This window comes from Taudactylus pleione, unplaced genomic scaffold (genome assembly GCF_031769625.1).
Source record: "Taudactylus pleione unplaced genomic scaffold, aTauple2 ptg000391l, whole genome shotgun sequence".
Classification (NCBI taxonomy): domain Eukaryota; kingdom Metazoa; phylum Chordata; class Amphibia; order Anura; family Myobatrachidae; genus Taudactylus; species Taudactylus pleione.
Genome location: NW_028284792.1, coordinates 16,642,673 through 16,667,431, shown reverse-complemented (window position 1 = coordinate 16,667,431; position 24,759 = coordinate 16,642,673). Strand labels below are relative to the sequence as shown.

Genomic DNA, 24,759 nt, shown 5'->3' with positions numbered 1-24,759 from the left:
ACAAAGGTGCCAATGGTATGGCAAAAGCCGATGATTGAGGGTAGGTAGTAGGTGCAGCGGCTTTGAGAGCCGATGGCATCATGGTGGTATAGGAGCGGCTAGGAAGCCCTAGGGAAGCAGGAGAGCTGGAGACAGCACGGAAGTCACTTACGAGAAAACCAGAATCTTCACCACGAGGAGGAACAGAATGCTGACCATGCAGCCGAGCTGAGGGAACCCACAGATACACTATAGTCGGCGAGGTGGCAAAAGTCCAGTGTGTACAAATAAGACGAACACCAATCACGATGCACTGTGGATGATACGTCGCTTCCTGAGGCGTGCCGATCGCCTAGCAATGGAGGAAACTGGAGTAAGCCTGTCCTGACTAGGTAAACTGCTCGAGGGAGACAAGTCGTGACAGTGATTTGTAACATGCAGTCCGTGACTGCACTGGCTTCACTGTGACTGGAGGTGGCTTCCTATTGGAAGCGCCACCTGCCAGTCACGCTGAAGACAGGCAGCAAGGGGGAGGTGTCTCCTCACACTGGGAGTGCCAGTCCGGCTGCCATAGGTAGAGAGCATCTTCCAGTGGAAGCCACTGCTCTGCCTTTCGGGCAACCATACTGGGCTTCTCGGGGGAACAAACAATGTAGCCCCGAGAAGCTGGTGTTAGGCGTGCGCATGCGCGGCACCACCACCGCTCATGTGCATGCGCAGGTCCCAACGCCTGCTGGATTCATTGAGCAGGCGCCGGGACCCAGTCCATCAGCAGCACTGGCAGCCTCCCTCAGGTAAGAGGGCAGGAGCCGCTGCTGCTCCTGACCCTAGGTCGACATTACTGTGTGACTAGATCATATAGCCCCCAAAGAACTTCTGTAATCTGGCTGAACCAACATGCCATATGTAGCAATTATCCTTGTGTATCATTGCCTAATTCTCTATAGATTGTAAGCTTGAAAGCAGTGCCCTCTTACCTCTATGTGTGTCTGTTATTACCCAGTTTTGTTTTATTACTGTTGTTTTCCCAATTGTAAAGTGCAACAAAAAATGCTGGCGGTAGCGGTGGCAGTGCTATATAAGTAAGGCTGGGTACACACGTAAAGATTTTCTGTCCAACCATCCAACTAGTTGATTGGTTGGAATGAAAAACTGGTAATGTATGGGAGTAACTGATGATCAGCAATTTTGCTCCTAAATGCCAGAAAACAGATGAAAATGGTCGTTCAGACAAGTTTGTTAAATGTTTGATCCAAACAACAGTTTTTGTCCATTTTCCGGCGTTTGCGAGCAAATTGCTGATTGTCATTTGCTTTCATACCTTACTAGATTTTAATTTCAACCAATCAACTAGTTGGATGGTTGGACAGAAAATCTTTACGTGTGTAGACACCTTAAATGTTAATAAACAATAAAGAAATGTGGTTTCTTGGTGGTTTTAAACTTAGAAATATGCAAGATTAAATCCACTGCAAAACCACCAGATTTTCAACCCCCCCGGTTAGCACATTCAACCCCCATAGCCAGTGACAATTTTCTCTTCATTTTAGGCCATATGAGCCCCCTGTCATAAATCCCTGCACCCCCCAAAACCTTTTTTTTTGTGATAGGGAATGAATGGGTAACAATTCCCAGCCATTTTGTCTGGCCACATATGTATGTCAATATTATGTACAGGCTGGATAAGGTTCATGAATTTAGGTGTTGCAGATAAAATGTCATAAAAAAATTATGCAATAAGAATAAAAAAACTATATATTTGTTTAATGTTATATTATCTTACTAACATTTGTTCTTTAACTGTACTCATATTTGTTGAAGAATTCAGGTTTATACTAAAACAATGATATGTCACACAAAAAAAGTAATCACATGGGAAGTATATCAGGGAATGTGTCACATCATCAAAATAGGATAGAATTGAGGCATTGATTGTGGCAGAGGAACGAAGAGCATGGCAAGGGTACTAAGGAAGGTTCTATGAATGTGTCAGGAGTAGATCAGGGTACAGCCTTGGATGGAGATAAAGTGAACGGAGATAAAGTACAAACCAACCAACTCCTGTCATTTTTCAAACACAATATCAACTGTTTATGCAAAGACGCAAAAAGAACAAATATAGTCTAACTGGTGCACTCTTAAGCAATAAAGAAGCAATTGAAAGAAAGAAAAAATATATATATAGAATTATTAATATTTAACCTTTAATAATTATAAAGTAAAAAGGTATATTATGTATACTAATAAATACCCAGGGATCACAAACAACAACAAATAATAAAGATACACATAGACAATAAATGTAATATTGACATATGGCGAAAATATTCTTCTACCCGGTTCCTTAGTATAATCTCAAAATGAAATAAATAAATGATAATACAGCTATGAACCAGAGTAAATACACCACCTATATTAAGTGCAGAGTATTTGAAATGATCTCATTAAATATCTTAGAGACCAATCAATGCAAAATTCCAAATAGCTGTACATCATATCTGTATCACAATGCTCATTATTCTCAATATCGCACTGCTAATTGGAATAAATATAAACACATATAATTCATAACCACCTAAAAATTGTGATTGAAACTGGTATCATTGTTTATACAGAGTAAATCTCCTAGCTAGCTATAATCCTATAATAAACAGGTCTGCAACAGAATAACCCTAGAATCAATACCACAGGGCAAGGTCTATGAGTTGCAGATGTAAAGAAATTAAAGGAAAGCCTGGGGATAAGCTATATATCACACCTTCTACTTTCCCTTGTCTATATGGATAGCGAACAAGGGATGAGAGAGGAGTGGGCAAGATCCCCAAGGAAATAACAGTTAAAGCGCTTCTGCTGTCCCCGCTCCTGACCGTGTCTCCCCTCTGTTACTGTTAAAGCATTGCAGAGGGAGAGTGTCAGCCCAGCTTGAATGAGAGAGCGCCGGAGTGAAAGGCAGAAAGGATACCTGTTATACCATCAGTGAGATATGGAGCTGTAGTGGAGATTCTGGCTGAGCTGTTGAAGATTGAGCTGCCCGTCGTGTATGGCTGCGGGAAAACAGCTGTGTGTGGTGTGTCAGAGTAAGGGCTGTTAGAGTATAGACAGCACGTCGGAAGGGCGCGCGTTTCGCCTCTACAGACTTGGTCACCTGATCGCCGTGTGGTAGGCCTCTCTCTCTCTCCCTCTATCTAGTGGTACTGCACCAATCGGAATCCCTTATTAATGAATGGCATGTCTGTGGACCAATCAGCAAACACCTCCAAAGGATCCAATCAGGCACAGTTGCATACAAAATAGTTGTGGGTTCAGTATCTTAATTAGCATATGTAAACATAAACCACGTAACTAAGCCAAACTGTATCATAACATTAAAGGAAATGAGAAGGATTATAAAGATGACAAAGAGGGTAATAATGAATTAACCTGCACCTAAAATCTGATATACTGTGTTATGTGCGACTGTCCAAAACGGTATGTTGGGATGACTACTAGAATGCTGAAGATCAGAGACCTGGAACATATGGGCAATATACATAATGCATCCAGTGACCTGACTAAGATGAAACAGATCACGACAGTTGCGAGGCATTTTTTGCAGAAACATGCAGGAAAGACACAAGATTTCAAAATATGTGGACTTGAAAGGGTGAAATTAGGACTTAGAGGTGGAGATAGCAACAAAGCCTTATTTAAGAAGGAAAGTGAATGGATTTTTAGACTTGGGACTTTAATGCCCATAGGACTAAATGAAAATATCAATTACAGTATATTTTTGAATGAATAATGAATGAATTTTGACCTGACAATAAATTTTTTTTCATTTTTCAACACAGGGGTTCTTGAATTTGACTTAGGTCGGATAAGAGATACCACTTTATCCTTTATTTTTACTTTTTATTACCATTATTATTATTATTTTTATTATTATTATATATTTTTGCAAATATATAATTATTTCTCTTATATGTGATAGTCATCACTTTATTGATTAGGATATTTTATTGTGACACTTAATCAGATTTATACACCTGACATATTGTATTACTTCACTTGCACTATGACCATTGGGTTATAGACACAAGGATATATAGTTTATCATATATTATATCCTTATACTCTTTCCTTTTTTATCACTTATTAACCTTTGTAATATCACATTTGTATGTGTATATAGATGTGTATATATATATATATATATATATATATATATGTCTAGATTCTCTCACGAACACATTCCTCTTTTTTATATATATTTTTTATATATTTTTTTTCCAATTATACCATATATAGAATTTTTTCAATGATATGTGCTCTGTCATTGTTCCACTTGTTTTCTACTTTTTGTTTAATTCTCACATCTTTTTTATTTTCATTTACACATATTTTCACTTTATCTGCACATTAAAAAAAAATTTTGATTTATAAAAATTTTTTTTTTGATATATATTTTTTTCATACACACAGTATATTTCCTATACTGTTTGGCTTGCACATGTGCATGGGTGTTTATTTTTGCATGAATGCATGTATATTCATGCATCGGATTATGGCCCTGATTCAGACCCACTCGCGAGCGGCTGTCCGCTCGCAAGTGGGTCGATGTTCTGCACTGAGCATGCGCACGATGGAGGGAGCTCCGTCGTGCGCATGCCCCAGACTCGACGAGCGAAGGACTTTCCTTCGCTCGTTGTGTCTGATCAAAGGGGGCGTGCTGTCGATGTTGATTGACAGCATGCCCCCTTTGGTGGGCGTGCCGGGGGCGTGCCTCCCTGACGGGGGCGTTCCTAAGGGAACACCTCCCGTCAGAAGCCGGCCCACTGACATCACTAGTGATGTCAGTGGGAGTGATTTTGGCTCTGATAGAGCCAAAATCACTCCGGGCCTTGCGGTTGAAAACCTCAACCGCAGGCTCCAGCACGCAGTTTCGATGGTCGCGATGGTCACGACCATCGCGGCCATCAAACTGCACGCTCGTATAGGCTGTGGGTGGTGACCCACAGCTATACGAGCGTCCAGGAGGACGCTCCATTGTTATGGAGGCCGGCCCTCATTCAGAGCGTGCGCTCTGCTCAGAGCGTACGGCTCTGAATGAGGGCCTATATTTCTTATTCTACCAGGGTTTGGTTTCTTGGATACTTGGGTAGCTATGTAGGTGCTAGATGAAATTTTATAGGTTAGGTGTTGACTATGATATTGGAGCAATAACTGTCATGTATAAACTATCATTATTATGTGCTTTTTTTAGCTGACTAATGATTCATTATATTCCTCTATGCGATATGCACAATCCAGTTTATTCTTATATTGTTCTAAATTAGTATAGCTTAATTATGACTTTTGTTTATTAAGATATAGTACTCATACTCATTTCAAGTACACAGTGCCTAATTGGCATTTTTATTCTGGATTATTTTTATTGTTGGATCTATGATATTGCTATAATGATATGTATATATGTCATTATTTACTATGTGTTCCCCCGATTTTAGGTGCAGGTTAATTCATTATTACCCTCTTTGTCATCTTTATAATCTTTCTCATTTCCTTTAATGTTATGATACAGTTTGGCTTAGTTACGTGGTTTATGTTTACATATGCTAATTAAGATACTGAACCCACACCTATTTTGTATGCAACTGTGCCTGACTGGATCCTTTGGAGGTGTTTGCTGATTGGTCCACAGACATGCCATTCATTAATAAGGGATTCCGATTGGTGCAGTACCACTAGATAGAGGGAGAGAGAGAGAGGCCTACCACACGGCGATCAGGTGACCAAGTCTGTAGAGGCGAAACGCGCGCCCTTCCGACGTGCTGTCTATACTCTAACAGCCCTTACTCTGACACACCACGCACAGCTGTTTTCCTGCAGCCATTCGCGACGGGCAGCTCAATCTTCAACAGCTCAGCCAGAATCTCCACTACAGCTCCATATCTCACTGATGGTATAACAGGTATACTTTCTGCCTTTCACTCCGGCGCTCTCTCATTCAAGCCGGGCTGACACTCTCCCTCTGCAATGCTTTAACAGTAACAGAGGGGAGACACGGTCAAGAGCGGGGACAGCAGAAGCGCTTTAACTGTTATTTCCTTGGGGATCTTGCCCACTCCTCTCTCATCCCTTGTTCGCTATCCATATAGACAAGGGAAAGTAGAAGGTGTGATATATAGCTTATCCCCAGGCTTTCCTTTCATTTCTTTACATCTGCAACTCATAGACCTTGCCCTGTGGTATTGATTCTAGGGTTGGTTATTCTGTTGCAGACCTGTTTATTATAGGATTATAGCTAGCTAGGAGATTTACTCTGTATAAACAATGATACCAGTTTCAGTCACAATTTTTAGGTGGTTATGAATTATATGTGTTTATATTTATTCCAATTAGCAGTGCGATATTGAGAATAATGAGCATTGTGATACAGATATGTTGTACAGCTGTTTTGGAATTTTGCATTGATTGGTCTCTAAGATATTTAATGAGATAATTTCAAATACTCTGCACTTAATATAGGTGGTGCATTTACTTTGGTTCATAGATGTATTATCATTTATTTATTTCATTTTGAGATTATACTAAGGAACCGGGTAGAAGAATATTTTCACCATATGTCAATATTGCATTTATTATCTATGTGTATCTTTATTATTTGTTGTTGTTTGTGATCCCTGGGTATTTATTAGTATACATAATATACCTTTTTACTGTATAATTATTAATTGATAAATATTAATACTTCTATATATTTTTTTCTTTCTTTCAATTGCTTCTTTATTGCTTAAGAGTGCACCAGTTAGACTATATTTGTTCTTTTTACGTCTTTGCATAAACAGCTGATATTGTGCTTTCATAAATTATTCTGGTGCACCACCAACCAAAGATTAGTCTTACTTTATCATAATTTTTGAGTTAAGACCGGAATGTTGGTTTTCAAACAATACTATACTTCTTAGTAACGATGTTTCTGACTGACTAGTGCAGATTCTGCCCAAATCTTTTCTTATTATTTTTCAAACACAGCCTGTGACAAGGCAGTTAGAAGCTGATTGGCTGGCACTATATTTCCCTTCACTTTATCTCCATCGAAGGCTTAGTAAATAGACCCCTGAGTCATGGAAAGGTCATTACACAGTATATTAGCATGGTGTACTCTTGTTCATCATTTTGAGAAACTGAAATGCATTGTTATATTATTACTATAGATGTGCGGGTTTTGTTTTATTCTGTTCTTTTCACCAAATTAGCGCAATTTCGGATTAGTTTGGATTTATCTCATTGGCTATCCCAAACACGTGAGAGCCGGATAGCCAATATGATGCTGTTTTTGAGATCCAGACATACCGAGTAAAACCAAACCCAAACATCTCTAATTATTACTCTTGTTTTCAAACCATTATGTACTGTATACACTTACCCTCTTACAGTCTGTTACATAAATTAAGAAAAGTCAAACTGCATAACATTTTCACCTACTTTTAGTGTTCACATTTGTAGGAACATGTAGGTTCTCAGAGTTTTTATTTGGATACACAGAAATATACTGTAGTTGATGCATGCATCCCTATGGTTGCTTATTATTAAACATGCAATTGCTGGGTCATTTAGTTCTACTTAGCACTCCATAACATTTGGAGTATAATAGGTTCAACTGGCAACTTCTTACCTGTGAAGCTGCCATCTGCTGCTCCTCTAGGTTGGCAATAGGCAGAGACCATGGCACTGGGCAATGATGTCAGAGTTCATTCCCAAGAAGAGGACATTTCCTAAGCATGCCTGGTACTAAAGGCTTAATCTATCTAATGTGAAAGTGCATTACAATAACATACCTACATTGAATGCAGCAGAATAAAGACAACTCGCGCGTCCGGAAAAGGGGTGTGACCTTGCACATATAGGGCATGGTCTAGTGTGAAGGGGGCGTGGCACTGTTTCGGCTTTCTGGGGGCGTGCCCAGCACTCCCAGACATGCTGGGCTGTCCCCAGAGTCTCTGGGCATAATTCAGATCCGTTCGCTAGCAAGCGTCCGCTCACTGCTGTCGATGTCCACTAATCTGCGCATGCGTATGCATCGCAGTGTGCATGTGCGAACTACTCATAGTGATCGGGACCTGCTCGCTCGCCCTGCAAAGACAGCCCAATGTAATGAGTGAGAGGAATGGCCGTTTGTGGGTGGTAACAGGGGCAGTCCAGTAAAAACGGGGGAGTGGAGGTGCGAACGCAGGCATACCTGAGTGTCTCAACGCTGTTTCAGAGGCGTGCATAATTAACAGGCAGCGTCAGAGTTACCAGCCTTTGTTTTACTCTGAAATCCTCGCAGGGTAGAGGCAACCACAAGCAATGCAATCGCTTCCGATGGTCCTCGATGTACCAATGTTTTAATACACTTCCTGGGGATGACGTGCGCTAGTGGGTGTCTCACCATACGCTAATGGGCATCTGCATACACAAAGTGATCGCTCGCCAAGACATAGTGGGCATGCTTATGCCTTGCCGAGCAAGCGCCTGCCATGCCATCACTTATCCGAATTTGGATACGCAGGGAGCGAGCCTGACCGGGTCTGAATCAGGACCTCTGCCTGTGCAGTATACATACCAACCAGAGCAGGACAGTTGGGAGGTATGCACTAATGCTGTATGGCCACATGATATCTGTGTTCCTGCCTGGGGGGGAAACATTTTCCCTTTCCTCTCACTACACTATTCAATTATAACATGATTATAGGCTGTTAAATCCAGAATAAGCATTTTAAAATGTAGTGCAGACAGTGATCACAGGGCCGCAGAGTGAAATGATACCTGACCCATGTCATTGGGGATCGGTATGAAACACCGCCAGACGCATGTCAAATCCTTACGCCGGAAGACCGGCAACAGAAGATCCTGATAGGTACGTTTTTTAACTATTACTATCCCTCTCCCCCCCTAACCCTAACCCTCCCTTAGGGGTGCCTATCCCTAACCACCCCCCAAGTGCCTAATCCTAACCCCCCTGTAAGTGCCTAAACCTAACCTTCCCTTCCCTGCAGCCTAAACCTAAGTCTCCCGGGGGGGTGCCTAACCCTAACTTCCCCCACGGAGTGCCGAACCCTAACCCCCCCATCCACTAGCTTAACCCTAACCCTCCTGGGGGGTGCCTAACCCTAAGTCCCCCCCCGGGAGCCCCTAACCTAAACCCACCCTCCCCCCAGCTGTCCGCGTCTACCGCCCAGCTTACCTCCCGCCCGGCTCTCGGGGTAGGGATAATGATAGCCGTCAGAGCAATTGATCCGGGACCAGCGCATGCACACTAGCGGCAGGGAGCCGCACATGCCACTAGTATCCAAAGGGCTACATCATCTGCAGCCCCTAGGAGATTGTTAGGGCTTGCAGAAAGGCAGAGTAGCGGCTTCATCCTGGAAGCCGCTCTCTGCTAATGGTAGCCCGGACTGGCAGTCCCAGGGGGAGGAGATACCTCCCCCTGAGACTGCTTGTATATGTGACTGACAGGTAGCGCTTCCTATAGGAAGCCACTGCCAGTCACACAGTGTAGCCAGTGCAGTGAGGTGGTGGATTTTGCTGGGGGGCTTGCAGCCCCTAGGCAAAATCCGCCACTGGTTAGGATTAGGATTGGGGTTAGGGTTAGGCACTAGGGGGAGGGATGGGGTTAAGATGCAGGGGGGGGTTAAGTTTAGGCTGTGGGGGCAGGGCGGGTTAGGTTTAGGCTGTAGGGAGGGAAGGTTAGGTTTAGGGGTAGAGGTAGCATTAGGGTACTTACCGGCAGGTGTCGGTATCCTAACCCTGTCAGGATACTGGCGTTGGGATTCTGACCACTGGGATACTGAGCACCGGCATCCCATACCCAAACTGTTACCATTAGTAGATGTATACTGAGTGTCTATACAGATATATGGCAACTATAAAGGTGGTTTGTTTGTCTGCTGAATGTATCTATTTAACTCAGGGTTTATTAATATTTTTTCATGAAGGACCACATATAAACTGGTTTGAAACTAGAAGTTGTGGTTATCATACCCATTAATGTTTTTAATTGCAATACATACCACTGAAGCAGAATTTTCAGAATGCTACATTTCTATGAATTAAGCACAATGTAAAGTTATTGAACATATAAGAAGTGCAAATTGAATGCACTTGTGCTTTCTACAGAATATACTTTAAATAGGGTAAACCTTGGTTAATACACTAATGCGCATGTAGCCTAATGCGGAGAAGTTCTGCAGTCCTCATGTTACAAATATAGGGCTCAATCCAATTAGGTGCTAATTGCGAGGTGTGAGTTGCTGCTTTCTCTTTAAATTTACATAGCGAATTAATTTTGCAATCCAATTAGAAATTCACACTGAACCAGTCAGAATGAATTTGCATTTTTCCATTCGCACCTCCCTGAGGGTGGAAAGGAAAATCTTTATTTTAAAATGGCTTCAAATTACTCCAAAGTCAACTTTTTCGTTAGTTTAGGCATCCCAAATTTAATTACAGTATTGTTTTAATTGAAAAATAATTGTTTTTGTTATAATTTTTTTTTTAAAATGTTCAAAGTACCCTCAAAGTACCCCAAAATTACCTTTTTTCCTACTGTTCTTTGCATTTTTAATTTAATTTGTTTGAGATTAAACAAAAAAGTTATCTTTTTATAATTTTTGTGCATATTTTTTTAAGTACAAATCAGCAATTTGACACCATTTAAAAACCTTCAGTGCTTTCCTAATGCCCACAAACAGCCTTCTATACGGTCCTGCGAACAAATTTATCAATTTTGTGGGGTCCAGGAGGGTCTCCCCAGTTTTTCATGCACATCTCTCACATTGCATTTAGCAGTCATTTCGCAAACATCTGCTGTGAGTACCACGAATAGGCATTATTAATTTGATTGGATAATTCTCGGGTACGCGCATTCGTGCGAAGTTGCAATTCACACCTAATTGGAATGACCCTGTAGACATACTGACTCCATAAATTAATTATTTAATAATTAAGAGTTACTTATATAATGCATACATATTCCACAGCACTTTATAAAAAACATTTGGCCTTTCACATGGAGCTTACAATATGGAGCTTACAATATATATTCCCTACCCATAGGCGTGCGCAGACGCCAGAACAGGGGGTGCCTCTTCGGCACTTCCCTCTCCGCCGGGTCATGGACAACCCGGTCCACACCTCCCAACAGGACATAGCATACTCAACTGGACGGCCAGGTGAAAAGTATATGTCCCAGAGGGAGGGGGGATGGGGTAGTCCATGACCCGGCAGAGGGGAAGTGCAGAGCGGCACCCCTGTCCCGGCACCTGCGCACGCCTATATCCCTACCACACGTATACAGAGACATACTAGAATTCCTGTTTTTATGAGCCAATTAACCTACCAGTATACTTTTGGAGTGTGGGTGGTAACCAGCGTACCCGGAGAAAACCCACACTATCACATGGAGAATATTCAAACTCCACACAGGGTAGTGGTGAAAAACGAACCCATGACCTCATTGCTGTTAGGCAACAATTCTAACCATTACACCCACTGTGCTGCCCAAACCAGAAGTGCCAGATTGTCAGAGCTGGCCTGGATATAGTCTTGTGGTGCTTCATTAAAAATAGTTTGGAGTAAATCTATATAGTATGATAAATTACATCAGTGTGAGTTAAACAGCGCTGCTACCAATGTTCAGTATCCATTTTAAATACTACAATAAAAGATATTTCCATCTATGATCAGCAAACAGTGCACAGGTTATAATATCCACACAATACAATCTACAGTTCATTTGTCTCTGTTGTTCTTTTTGCACCAAGTAGGTGACTTTTCAAGGACACATTGTTTCTTTTCTAATCAGTGAATCGCCAGATATCAAACAGGGTGTATTCACTATCTATGAATTACCATGTATTTAAAAAGAAGTTTGTTCCATCTGTCAGAACTTTAAATCCTTATATAGCCGATAAAACACATTATATGTGCACATATCCCAAAAGTCAACTGCATGATAATAGATAAGTCTTTATTTTCCAATTCTCAACAAGACATAAAATGCTCCTGTATTTCTTTACATTCGTCCATGAGCATAAGCCAAGTAAGCAATCAGGGAGATCACCGGAACCTTGGAGGCCAAATATTGTGGTGTTGTTTGGCTTGTGCAGATAGATGTTAACCCTGGACTGCTGCACTGCAAGCCGCTAGCTCTCTCTTAAGGTCAGACTGTTCCTGGCGCATATAAGCCCCTGTGTTAAATGGGTGATGACTGAGTACACCTGTATGACAAATAAGTGATCATTTCTATCTGTCTGTTATTATCCAGTTTTGTTCTATTAATGCTTACAATTGTAAAGCGCAACAGAATATGCTGCGCTATATAAGAAACTGTTAATAAATAAAATAAAATAAATTTCTGACAGTGCCGAAACAAGGCTTTAATGCGCCCTGAGCCGGCCCTGGCCCCTTTGCACATGGCATCATGATGTCACACACAGGGGTGGAGCCAGCCAGCACACGGAAGTACGGCAGTGCACTGAGCATCTATGAACCACAAACAGGGGTAGTAACTAGACCTAGGGGGGCCCCATAGCAAAAAAAATTTCCACATCACCCTCCGCGACTTACCTCTGCCCTGTGGTCGCATTCTTCTTCAGCAGTGTGCTGTGCAGAGCAGGCACATCTCCTCTCCCTGTTGGCTCCATCTCTCCTCACTGATTGATGCTGGGAAGAGCCGTGCTTAGCCTGCTGGGACATCCCTGGATCACGGCCATGCTTCCTCCCAGTATCAGTCAGTGAGGAGAGATGGAGGCAAAGCTGACCGGGAGGGCAGATGTGCCTGTCTTGTGCAGTGCAGCACACTGCTGCTGAAGGAGGACGTGACCACAGCTGGCCTGGCACCTTAAGTGTAAGGGGTGAGCCGGGCCCTGGAGGCAGCCTGGACGCCATAGCAGCCACACCCCCTGCACCTATGGTAGTTACGCCACTGACCACAGCATTACTGGCTGCATGTCGCACACCCCTAGTTATGACCCTACTTTCTGATAGGAAAAAAAGTACATCCTAAATTGTTACAAATTGTTACATGACTACAGTACTAGTACAGCTGGCACCTATGCAAATAAAGGTCTATATTTGTAATCTATTTTATTGGTTGTAGCAGAAATTACTGGATAGACTATAATAACATCAGGATAATTTCTATTCCAATTAGGATTTAATTTAATCTGTGAAATATTTAATGGAAAAATACATATTTTTCATTTTATACTAAACACTTAGGAACAAATAATGATGAAAAAAGTCTGGCAACTAAATACAATTGTCAACCATTTTACCCAATGTGGAAAATTTCCTATTGCTCTATAACTTGTTTTATGAAATGTGTAACATAGATTGAACTTCAGCTTAAAGCTGCTACTTATATTATATTCATCACGCTATAAATGTACTTTCCATGAGCTTGGTAATAGGATGTACTATTATTTCTGAGACTGCAATCCTCTGGGAAATATTGCTAGTAGACCAAAGTTATGAGGGCATATGATTGAATGGTCCCATGGTATTCTGTGATAGTTACAAAGGCAAGAGGTGGAGACAAGTGGAATTGTAGTATTGTGTGGGTATAGAAAAATGATAGAGGGAATAGAGACTTGCAGTTTAGACAAGTTGAGTAGGAGCGGGCAGTGAATAAAGTTGTACAGTATCAGTCATAATTAATGAGTTAGTTGTTTAGATAGAAGAGTGTCACAATTGCGTGACCATTGGGCTTGATCCAGAGTTGTAGACTAGCCCAATATTTTTGCAGTTGGCCAATGTTTTTATTGCAGGGCATGCATCTAAGTCGCACGGCGCATGCGTCCTGAGAGGATTGGATAGTTAGGGTTTGTGGGTGGTAACGGATCCAGCGACTGCCTCTTTGAACGCAGTTTCACTGGTGCCGGCATCTTAAGCTGGCCACACACTAGACCAACTTACATCCAACCAGCCAACTTGTTGATTGGTTGGAATGAAAATCTGGTAAGGAATGAAAGTAAATGACAATGAGCAATTTGCTCCCAAACGCCGGAAAATGAACAAAAACTGTTGTTTCAACAAATTGTTTAGATCAAACATTTAACAAACTTGTCTGACGACCATTTTCATCTGTTTTCTGGCATTTAGGAGCAAATTGCTGATTATCATTTACTCCCATTCCTTACCAGATTTTCATTCCAACCAATCAACAAGTTGGCTGGTTGGATGTAAGTTGGTCTAGTGTGTGGCCAGCTTTAGTTTCATCGGTCAATCTGAGTAGCCATAGGGCTGCTCAGGAGGCCGATAATCGTCTGATCTGTGACCGATGCTGCTTCTTTGTATGCAGATGCTGCATCTTTTTATACAGCCACTTGGATTTGCAAAGCCGCCGGTGGGTGTCTCAGTACATATCCTGGTGGATGCGACATTTGCATACTCACAGTATCTGTGTAAAAAGTCACAACTGAATTAGCATACAACTCTGATTCAGGACCATTGTCCCTTGATTTTGTAGCCACATTACAAAGTTAACTTTGCATGTACACCAAAACGGGGTTCATAGCATTGAATACAGTCAGTTTACAAGCAACTGCGAAGAATAACAAAATTAGAAAAAAAAATATCAGGCAAGGATTTGTGCAAACCTCCTTCCTTTCACCTCAGCAACATTGTGATCTACCTAAAAAAAGTGATATTATTCAGAAATTTGTTATGCTGGCCATACACGCTACAATTATCGGGGCGATCCATCCGATATCTGCGGATCACTCCGATAATTGTAGCGTGTGTGCGGGTGCCCGAGGGTTAAATATCGCTCAGTCGGGCATGCCGGATTGTCCAGCATGCCTGTCCGATGCAATATTTATTTATTATTGAGTTAAACTGTCAGCCGTGGCCGACAGACATTTCCTGTGTTCCTTCCCATGGAAAGAACAAGGAAATGTCTCCTCGCCCCGTGGGCGGAGCGCAGATGTCGGGGCTAATACACTGTGAGACATCTAAACCTAAATTCTGGTTAAGGCTGTATAGAGACATTCCAGGAAATGCTTGTTGAATTCTACATAGAGCTAGAGAGGGACTGTGATTCTGAATTCTTTGTTGCTTTATTTTTAAGTAATTGTTGTGTTGGCAACTAAGGCGCCCCCCAACCCAACATAATATTTGCCATGTGGGAAGCTGCAAAGGCAGTAGAGGTATGGGATTTATTATTAGATGCTCAGGATTTAGGGGCCTATTCATCATGACATAATTATCAGTCACTAGTGATAATTATGTTTTAAACTTGCTGCGAGTATAAAAATAGTTTTAGAGGCATTGATCATGCCTCCCTAACATAAGTATCACTTCAGAAAAGCTGCTCCTTTTGTGGAGCCAGCTTTTTTGGAAAAGTTATATTTTTCCTCATGTATCCACAAGGATTTCTTCACTGCTGCATGTCTCTCCTCCCCTCCCCCAATATATATTCCCTTGCTGTGTCTCACCTCCTCCACCCCACACCTCCGCTGTCCGATCCAGACCACCTCCCATCCCCTGCGTCCTCTGGTATCTGTTCAAGCCCGCCCCCCTCCACCCCGTGGGTGACCAATACATCCCCACCGCCCCCGCGCAGGTGTCTGATGATCACCCGCGGGTGTCCAATGCCCCCCCCACCCATGGGTGTCCAGTCCGGCCCCCTACCTCACCTCCCTCCCCATTTCCTCTCACCTGTCTCTCGTCTCATCCGTCTTTGGTCTTCTTCAGCCAGTGAGTGTGGCCACATGTCTGCGGTACCCTGGGGTCTCTGCAGTGAAGACACAGCAGGGGTGGATCTTAATAGATCCCTGTGCTGTGGATGGCATGTAGATCTTCACAGGCTGCCGTGTAAAATTGTAATTTTCACCTGCTTTTGTGAAAAATAAGTGATGATGAATAGGCCCCTTAGAGTCACATAAACACATTGGAGGAATCCATTTTGTTGGCTGGCTAATATACATTGAAATATATTGTAGTCTATCAGTTACCTAAGAACCAGTACTTCATTTGTATGTCATGCCTCCTAAATTTCAGTCTGATGTTGACTCGGTGATGTCATTGGTTGTTAGCAAATTGATAGGCTGCATAATGGTCTAGTCTAAGATAGATCCCTACACTGTGTGTAGGTGACAGATCTGCTTTATGGCTTCTTGCTTAGGATGTTTTTTGTTATAAAATACGGTAGACTACTTTTAAAGATACACCAACCTCCGCAATTGTCATCATTAGTATCGCACTTGCACAAGCCCCATGCTAGGTGCAAGGAATTAATCAGAAACAGGTTTCACTTCCCTGTAAACATGATGCAGAATCGCACAGAGCATTAGATACATGTCCACAACATTCCCATGACACTCCCACATGACAGCACGGTTTCATTAGCTCGCATACTGTAGTTGCCTTCCCAAAGTGCCCAATTTCACGGAAAGACAGATCCAGCCAAGTTCTGTATGACTCGGAATAGGGCAGACATACATAAAAATTTGGAAATATGCATCTGTGCATGCACTGTATGCCAGGACTAACCATTTTACTCATCCCCAGAAAACACAGGAATTACCCTCTTAATTAAATGTTTACCAGTGCTCCTCACAGTGACTTTAGATGGAGGTAATTGATGTCTGGTCTATCTATGTGTTATGACATTATCAGATACTTGCCTACACTTGAAAAAGCATTTCAGGTAGATTGTGAAAGCAGCACCTATGAGCACGCGTTACAGTGGACGTGTACTGCTACATATGAGAGACGTGTCGTACAATTGATTTACATCCAAATTTAAATAATCCCCAAAGCAGTTAGTAAGATCTACAGCTGTGGTCAAAAGTTTTGAGAATGACACAAGTATTGGTTTTCACAAAGTTTGCTGCTTCAGTGTATTTAGACCTTTTTGTCAGATGTTACTATGGTATACTGAAGTAAAATTACAAGCATTTCATAAGTGTCAAAGGCTTTTATTGACAATTACATTACATTATGTTTATGCAAAGAGTCAATATTTGCAGTGTTGACCCTTCTTTTTCAAGATCTCTGCAATTCACCCTGGCATGCTGTCAATCAACTTCTGGGCCACATACTGACTGATGGCTGCCCATTCTTGCCTAATCAATGCTTGGAGTTTGTCAGAGTTTGTGGGTTTTTGTTTGTCCACCTGCCTCTTGAGGATTGACCACAAGTTCTCAATGGGATTAAGGTCTGGGGATTTCCTGGCCATGGACTCAAAATTTTGATGTTTTGTTCCTCGAGCCACTTAGTTATCACTTTTGCCTTACGGCAAGGTGCTCCATCATGCTGGAAAAGGCATTGTTCATCACCAAACTGTTCTTGGGTGGTTGGGAGAAGTTGCTTTTGGTAGCATTCTTTATTCATGGCTGGGTCCTTAGGCAAAATTGTGAGTGATCCCACTCCCTTGCCTGAGAAGCAACCCCACACATGAATGATTTTAGGATGCTTTAAAATGGGGGTGTGGCCTAATTACCACGGACCACACCTCCTAAGTGATGTTATTTGGGAGTGTGTCCGCATGCCACGCCTCCCGTGTAATGTCAGGCCCCATGGTGACAAGCCCAGCACTCCGTCACTAGCTGGGATACCCCAGCCCTCTCCCGGCACGGAATGGATGCCGCATGTATATGCGCAGCACCCAATGAGCTACTCAGGGGTCTGGCAGTGGGGGTGCTCAACCTCCCGACCAGACCACCCACGGGACACTTCAACCCACGGGTGGAACAGCAGGACAGTGCTGTCCCGCTGAAATCGGGATGTTGGGAGGGGTGCAACCCCTCCCAACACTGCACTGGTCGAACAACCCAAGAGCTGGCACTAGGTAATAGGTATAACTGAAAAAAGTGAGATAAGTATAAAAATAAAAATGAATCTCTATAGAATTGAATTTTCTTATCATATTCGTTTACAAAATACTAATAAAACTACAGAAACAATTAAAAATTGGAGAAACTAAACTTCAAAAACTCTTATCAATCCAAATTAGCCATAATGCAATCTACATAAATAGCGAGAAAGTGTGTGTATGTGTCTGTCTGTTTGTCCTTTTTGCACAGCCAGAGTTTTGTAGCTAGCTCCACCAAATATGGTGTAGTTTGGCCAGGATTAGGTTTTTGGCTATGTTTGAAGTTCATCTGGGGCATCGAGGTGTACATGGTGCCCACCAAGTAGGCCGTGAAGTCACTAATTTTAAATTTTTGTTTAAGCAAGTTTGCTCAGGATGTCTCCCAGTGCCTAAAACTGCACTGAACTGAATGCACAGGCTGTAGTGGGGGGCAGGCAGAGCAGTGAGTCAGAGGATCAACTGTCGCACTGCACCTGCACTGACAGTTACTAATTTCCTCCAAGCACATTATCATATGCCATGGTCTCCAATGTTTTTCTGCAATGTAAAGGGGCACATCCACTAGACGATCTACTCCCTGTCCAATCTCTAAACGATTTTCCCTTGATTTTTTCCCTTGAAATTTTATCTTTCAGTCTGAACGATTTGCAAACGATTTGCAAACGACTTACAAATGATTTGCAAACTATCTTTAATAGATCAAGGGTAATTGACCTGCATGTTCAGTCGACTGACGAGACGATCAAACGACCAGCGGGAGAGTGCATCGTTGATCGTTAACGACCAAACACTGCACGATTTATAAATGATTTTTAAATGATTGAACGATAACGACGTCATTATCGTTCAATCGCCTGCTGAAATTGTGTAGTGGATGCCCCCCTTAACAATAAAGGCAGCAGATGTACTTCAAGTACATTCTTCAACCCGGGCAATGCCAGGAATCCCAACTAGTTGTTTATAAAAGATAAAATGTAAAGTCACTTAGGGAAATAGGATGTTGCCGCTTTCCATTTATACAGTTTGGTGTCTCTAAAAAGGAACGAGGAGTAGTCTCCCATCATTGCAGGGTCTCAGTGTTCTTGAACATCAAACAAAATTAGATTAAAGTAGTTAATCTTAGAGGAAGCGCTCTGCGGTATCTACCTATTTCTAAAATATATGTCAGTCCCACTGAATGTGTACAATAAAGGGAAGTGGGGAATGCTGCCAAATAGGTTTATAGGTTCTAAAGTATTGTTCTGTCTCTATGTATATCCACCAGGGGAAAATAGTTCAGGTAAGCAATAACTTGAGGCTGGATCTTGTAGTTAATACTCTAATGTTGTATCAGAAGACCAATAATAAACATTGTTTGTATCAGTAAATAGTTCAAGTGGGCAAAAACTTGAGGCTGAGTCTTGATCGTTAGTGTTAAACCACAATAACTGCAGTGAAGTTAATGGATAATCACCAAAAGATAAAGTATATTAATCCCAACAGAGTGGGGGGATAAATCCTATGTAACCACGTATCAGCTCGGCAAAAACTTTTGGCAGAGTGTTGTTTAGTTATACTGCAATCTTTCCTTCATGAGGGATGGAATAATTACCTCTGTCTCAGCTCCTCGTGACCTCAGAAACAGGGAACGTAGTATCAGGAGAACTTATGGACACTATTTGGCAGTGATATAGGTAAGTAGAAAACACACTTACCCTAGATGTATAGACTGCTGGTCCAGTTCCTCCTGAACTATTTTCCCCTGGTGGATATACATAGAGACAGAACAATACTTTAGAACCTATAAACCTATTTGGCAGCATTCCCCACTTCCCCTTATTGTACACATTCAGTGGGACTGACATATATTTTAGAAATAGCTAGATACCGCAGAGCGCTTCCTCTAAGATTAACTACTTTAATCTAATTTTGTTTGATATTCCTGAGGGAGTCAGGACACTCCCTGAGGCAGCTGCTAGTGGCATCTTCTAATTTCCACCTTCTCACCTACTTTGCGAGCGCTGATCGCATATATCTTTCTCTCAGTGTTCTTGGTAGTGATGCTCTATTATCAGAATGTCTTGGTGAAAACATTCCCCCTGTTCATCACTAATACCGTTTTTACACCAAAATTCCAGGTCTGACCCGGGAATTTGAACACTGGTCAATCCCGGGTCGAACTCGGCTTCAGACCCCGTTTACACTGCAACTCGACCCGGGTTGTTCCTGGGTTGGTCCCGTTTACACTGAACCCGGTTAATAGATGTCATTTTTAAGGGCTGACAAAAGATGAGGTCACAAAAGAGAGGAGTGGGGACTACTTACAGCATTGCAGCAATGATGGCAGATGGAGCACATGTGTGTATTCCTGATTTCTTCACTGTTTGCAGCTTTCTGCTGATTTCAGCTACAGACAATTGGATGCAGTTTCTTATACTGTGCCACCTTGTGCAGGGTTCGAGGAGGAGAGTGCAATTCTTGGCTGAGAGGGCCAGATCTCGAGACCAATATTTGCGCAGGAGGAGAGCACTGATATAAGCCAACATCACCACCATGATGAGATTGACCATGATGAGAAATAGAAGAATGTGGGCCAGAGACCGCTGCCACGGTGAAGCTTTCATGCTGACTGTAGGAGCTTTGCAAGTGGAGCAGTGGATGGCCCACTTTCGGATGCTGCGTGCCACCTTTTATTATATATTGGATTTACTGGCAACAGCACTGATGATGCAGACCACCAACTACCGAAAGCCCATCACCCCAATCAGGAGACTAGCCATTGCCCTCTGGTGGTATGCTACCCCTGGAGACTACCGCACACTCTCCTGTTTATTATGTGTTGGGATTGGCAGTCTGCAAGATCATCTACCAGGTGCATTAGTGGATACCCTGTACCAGTGTTTTATCTCCTTGCCAGAAGGATAGCGCCTAGATGAAACCATCCAAGGCTTCCTCAGGCGTGGGTATCCGCAGTGTGCTGGTGCCATAGATGGGACCCACATTCCCATCATCGCCCCCTGTGACAACCCTGTGGATTATTATAATCAGAAAGGGTGGCATTCCATTATTCTTCAGGCTGTTGTGGACCACCGATACTGGTAAGTACAGTTGTACTAATTATTCTTTCATATCTACTTTTATTTTATTTTTTTATGTTGCTAGAATAATATATATATATTTTTTTAGCTTTACAAATGTTTTTATAGGGTGGCCTGTACGGGCAGATGATGCCAGAGTCCTAGCCAACTCTGACTTGTATAATATTGCAGAGGAAAAGCTGCAGAGGAAAAGCGGGGTGGATGGCTTTTCCCTAGAGAGGTAAGAATATGTGGCCCTTTTTCTCTTTATGTCCACTATACTTATTTTCATGTGCTATAGCAAAATATTAAGGGGCCTATTCATCAACACTAAAATAATGTTTTTAAGGACATTTTCCTTAAATAACGTTATTTTGGTATTCATGTAGCCACTTAGCACAGGAGATATCACAGATATCTCCTTGCTAAGTTCCCCTGCGTTAATTTCCACACTCCCCATACATTAGTACGGGGATGTGGAAATTGTGGTATTCATCAAATTCCTAAAATTATAAATTTTTGGAATTTGATGCAGTTACTATTTGCCACTGTGAGGTGGCGAATAGCAGGTGAAACTTACCTGTATCTGCGTGTGCAGGTCCCCCGACGAGTCCCTCCGGCGCTTTGCTCCGTCCTCAGGCTCCAGAGGCTGGTCGGACATGTGTGCTCCCCAGCAGAGCATAAGAAAGTTTAGACAAAAAAAATAATTTTTTTTTTCTAATCTGTGGTCTGCTGGGAAACCACATGACAGACCAGCAGGACGGAGCCGGAGGCTGCTGCTCGGACAGGTAAGTCGGGGGGGGAAGGTGAGCGGAGGGGGTCTGGGGGTGGGGGGGTCGGGGGGGTACACAAACTTAATGCATCTGTGGGCAGTGCTGCACATGCGCTGGTTTTACAGATGTAACAGCGCATGCGCAGCACTGTTTCCAGATGTGATAAGGTAGTGTAGGCAGGGAAAAGTATCTATTTCCCGAAAAGCTGTCATCGCAAAAATGACAGCTTTTCAGAATAGATACTTATGGAGAGGTGGAATGATGAATTCCACCTATAATTAGCTAGAACTCCATGAGAGTTCTAAAGCTAATTATCTCCAGAGAATTTTTAGGTTTAATGAATAGGCTCCTAAGTGTGAAGTGCTGTGGAATAATTGTGCATGATAGACCAAAGTATTATTTGCAAACACATATTTTGTGCAGTAAATTACACAACATTTTTCTCACCTACATGACCACCATGTGAATACACCTATGCCACTTCTCGATATAGTGACAATATTTATTCATAACAGAAATCAGTGACCGTAGATGGGGTGGAGATACCGGTCCACATCATTGGCAATGCGGCATATCCTTTTTAAAGCATTGGGTAATAAAGGGTTATACCCAACATGTACAGTTGTCCCCAGAAAAGGTCACCTACACTCACACCCTTAGCACTGCCCAGATGGCTATGGAAAATGCTTTTGGACGTTTAAAAGGATGCTGGCGCTGTCTCATGAAGAGGAATGGTGTGGACCTAAATATCATGCCCCATGTAGTAGCACCCTGCTGCATTCTTCAAAACATTTGTGAAATCCAAAAAGACCACTTCCTTCCAGAGTGGAATGTGCAGGACACTGAGGTGGGGGGCTTTACAAGTGATGCAGTATGCTACGTGAGGGAGCATGAGGACAGCGCCGAGCTCATCCAGGTCACCATTGCAACAAACCTTCCCTTATTGGTTTAAATTAATAGGTAAAATTTAGTCTTCCAAACAAGTTTTTTGTTTATTTGGTTGTAAAGTTGTGGTTTTTTTTACTTTAAATATGTGCATATATTGGTTTTTTTTTATTGAACAGTTTTAACACAATCTCAGAATGTTGCAAAAGTATAAAAACAGTATAAAACAGATGTCAAGCATCGTATGGCCAGTACAAAAGAAAAGTGCCTTTCAGATCCCTGCAGACAAAACAAGACACTATACAAAAGAACAAAATACAGTAAAATAGTATTAAACAAGTGTCAAGTAACGTTTGGGCAACACTATAAAAATTTGCTTGAAACATATGAAAATAATGAAAAGTGCCTTCACACAATAAACATTATAATTTTAGCGACACAATATAAAAAAATCAATAATGAAATAGTAAAGGTGCTGGTTGGTACAACGATAAAATATTTAAGATAGGCATGTTTAGGGCAATTGCCTATACACTGTATACTCTGGTGACTCTAGGTTTGTTTGTATTGTGTTAGTGCTAGGGTTGTAATTTTTGGGCTCCCTATTGTACTGTCCATATGTGCGTTCTGGGTACACTGGGGCCTGTGGTAATGGATGTGTTTGGTTGGCAAAACCTCGAGCAAACGTGCACTCAAGAAAAGACATCTGTCTGTCCTGTATATCCATTAATTGCCTCATAAATGACTGCTGCATTTGCCTTTCGGACTCTAGAAACCGATCCAATCTAGCATCCTCCTGCCTCTGAATGTCGGCATCCAATTCACGGAGATGCTCCACGATCACAGAAGTCATCGCTCTAGCCGCTTGCTCCGACCTGTTGAGCTTCTTCTTTTTGGGTGGCACATTGTAGACTGCAAAGGGGAGAAACAATAAACAAATTATAATATGCATTGAGGCGATATATAAAGATAGCAGTGGTGTTTACGTACATGTGCCTGTGGCCTTCTATCTACCTGCACGCTAGCAGCACTCTGCAACAGTTACCATTTGGATTTAAGTTAATGTAGTGTGTGTGTAATGTGGGTGTTTTTTTTGGGGGTATACTTACTATTAGCGCGTAGCGGAGGGGTCTTTTTAGGGTGTGCAGTCTCTGAGCTAGTCTCAACTACCTCATCTATGGTGGTATTGATACTGTCAGCATTCACAGATGAATCCATCCTGTCAGCATTCACAGATGAATCCATCCCACTACCTTCTCCAGGCTCATCGGTCAGTAGGAGCAGTGATGTTGGTCTGCTTTGCGAGGACGGCAGGGTAACCTGTGTAGCCGGTACCTCTTGACTATCCTCCTGCTGGCTGGAGCAGGATGGTGCAATTGAGGAGCACATTGCTATGGGGCTTGTAAGCACTGTATTTCCAAAAGCGCTGTAGCACAATTCATAATGCACCCATTCCTGGTGACCTGCACCACTTTTGTTGCGGTTATGATCGTGCACTTTAGTGAACTGCTTATGCAAGGCCTTCAATTTATTTACCACTTGCTGCTGTGTGCGTTTTATCCCTCGGGACTCCAGCATCTGGGCTATATTGCGGTACACTACTGCATCTTTCACTGTGCCGATCATCTGGCGTTTAATTATTTCCTCCGCCCTGATGAGCAGTAGCTCTCGGATTTCAGCATCGGTAGAGTTCATGGCAGCACACATGCTGCTGCAGGAACAGGCTGTGGGTCAGGCTGCTGTTCTGGCTGTGTATCAGCCTGCATTTTGTGGCTGCTGGTCAGGCTGTGGTGCAGGTTGCAGTTCTGGCTGTGGCAGTCTGTGTATCAGCCTGCGTTTGTGGCTGCTGGTCAGGCTGTGGTGCAGGCTGCAGTTCTGGCTATGGCAGGCTTTGTATCAGCCTGAGTTTGTGGCTGCTGGTCAGGCTGCTGTGGTGCAGGAGGTTAGGCAGGCAAGCGATGGCTGCATGTGAGTCTCTCTCTGCAGGGCACTGACAAATCACATCATCTGCCAGCGCCCCATACGCTCCAATCAGCATCTTTCGGAGCTAGCCGGGTCAAATAATGTGGCTAGCACCTGTTTACACTGCCACATGACCCGGGAACAACCCGTTTTCAATCCTGCTCTCAACCCAAGTAAAATTGCTGGGTAAATCGTCCCGGGTAATTTTTTGTGGGAGCCGTTCACACTGAGGCTCGACCCTGATTGACCCGGCAATAAGCCG

The 24,759-nt window shown here is 42.6% G+C and overlaps 1 protein-coding gene across 1 annotated transcript in view; it reads right to left on the bottom strand.

Annotated features, from left to right (window-relative positions):
• Positions 1–24,215, bottom strand: part of LOC148507598 (uncharacterized) — a 39,221-nt gene extending 15,006 nt beyond the window's left edge. The window contains exons 1-2 of the mRNA XM_088445887.1: positions 23,645–24,215; positions 23,211–23,447 (exon numbers count right to left, since the gene is read on the bottom strand). Coding sequence (XP_088302013.1) covers positions 23,211–23,447; positions 23,645–24,161 — 754 coding nt within the window. The 5' untranslated portion in view covers positions 24,162–24,215. The remainder of the gene's footprint in view (positions 1–23,210; positions 23,448–23,644) is intronic.
• Positions 24,216–24,759: the final 544 nt, after the last annotated feature.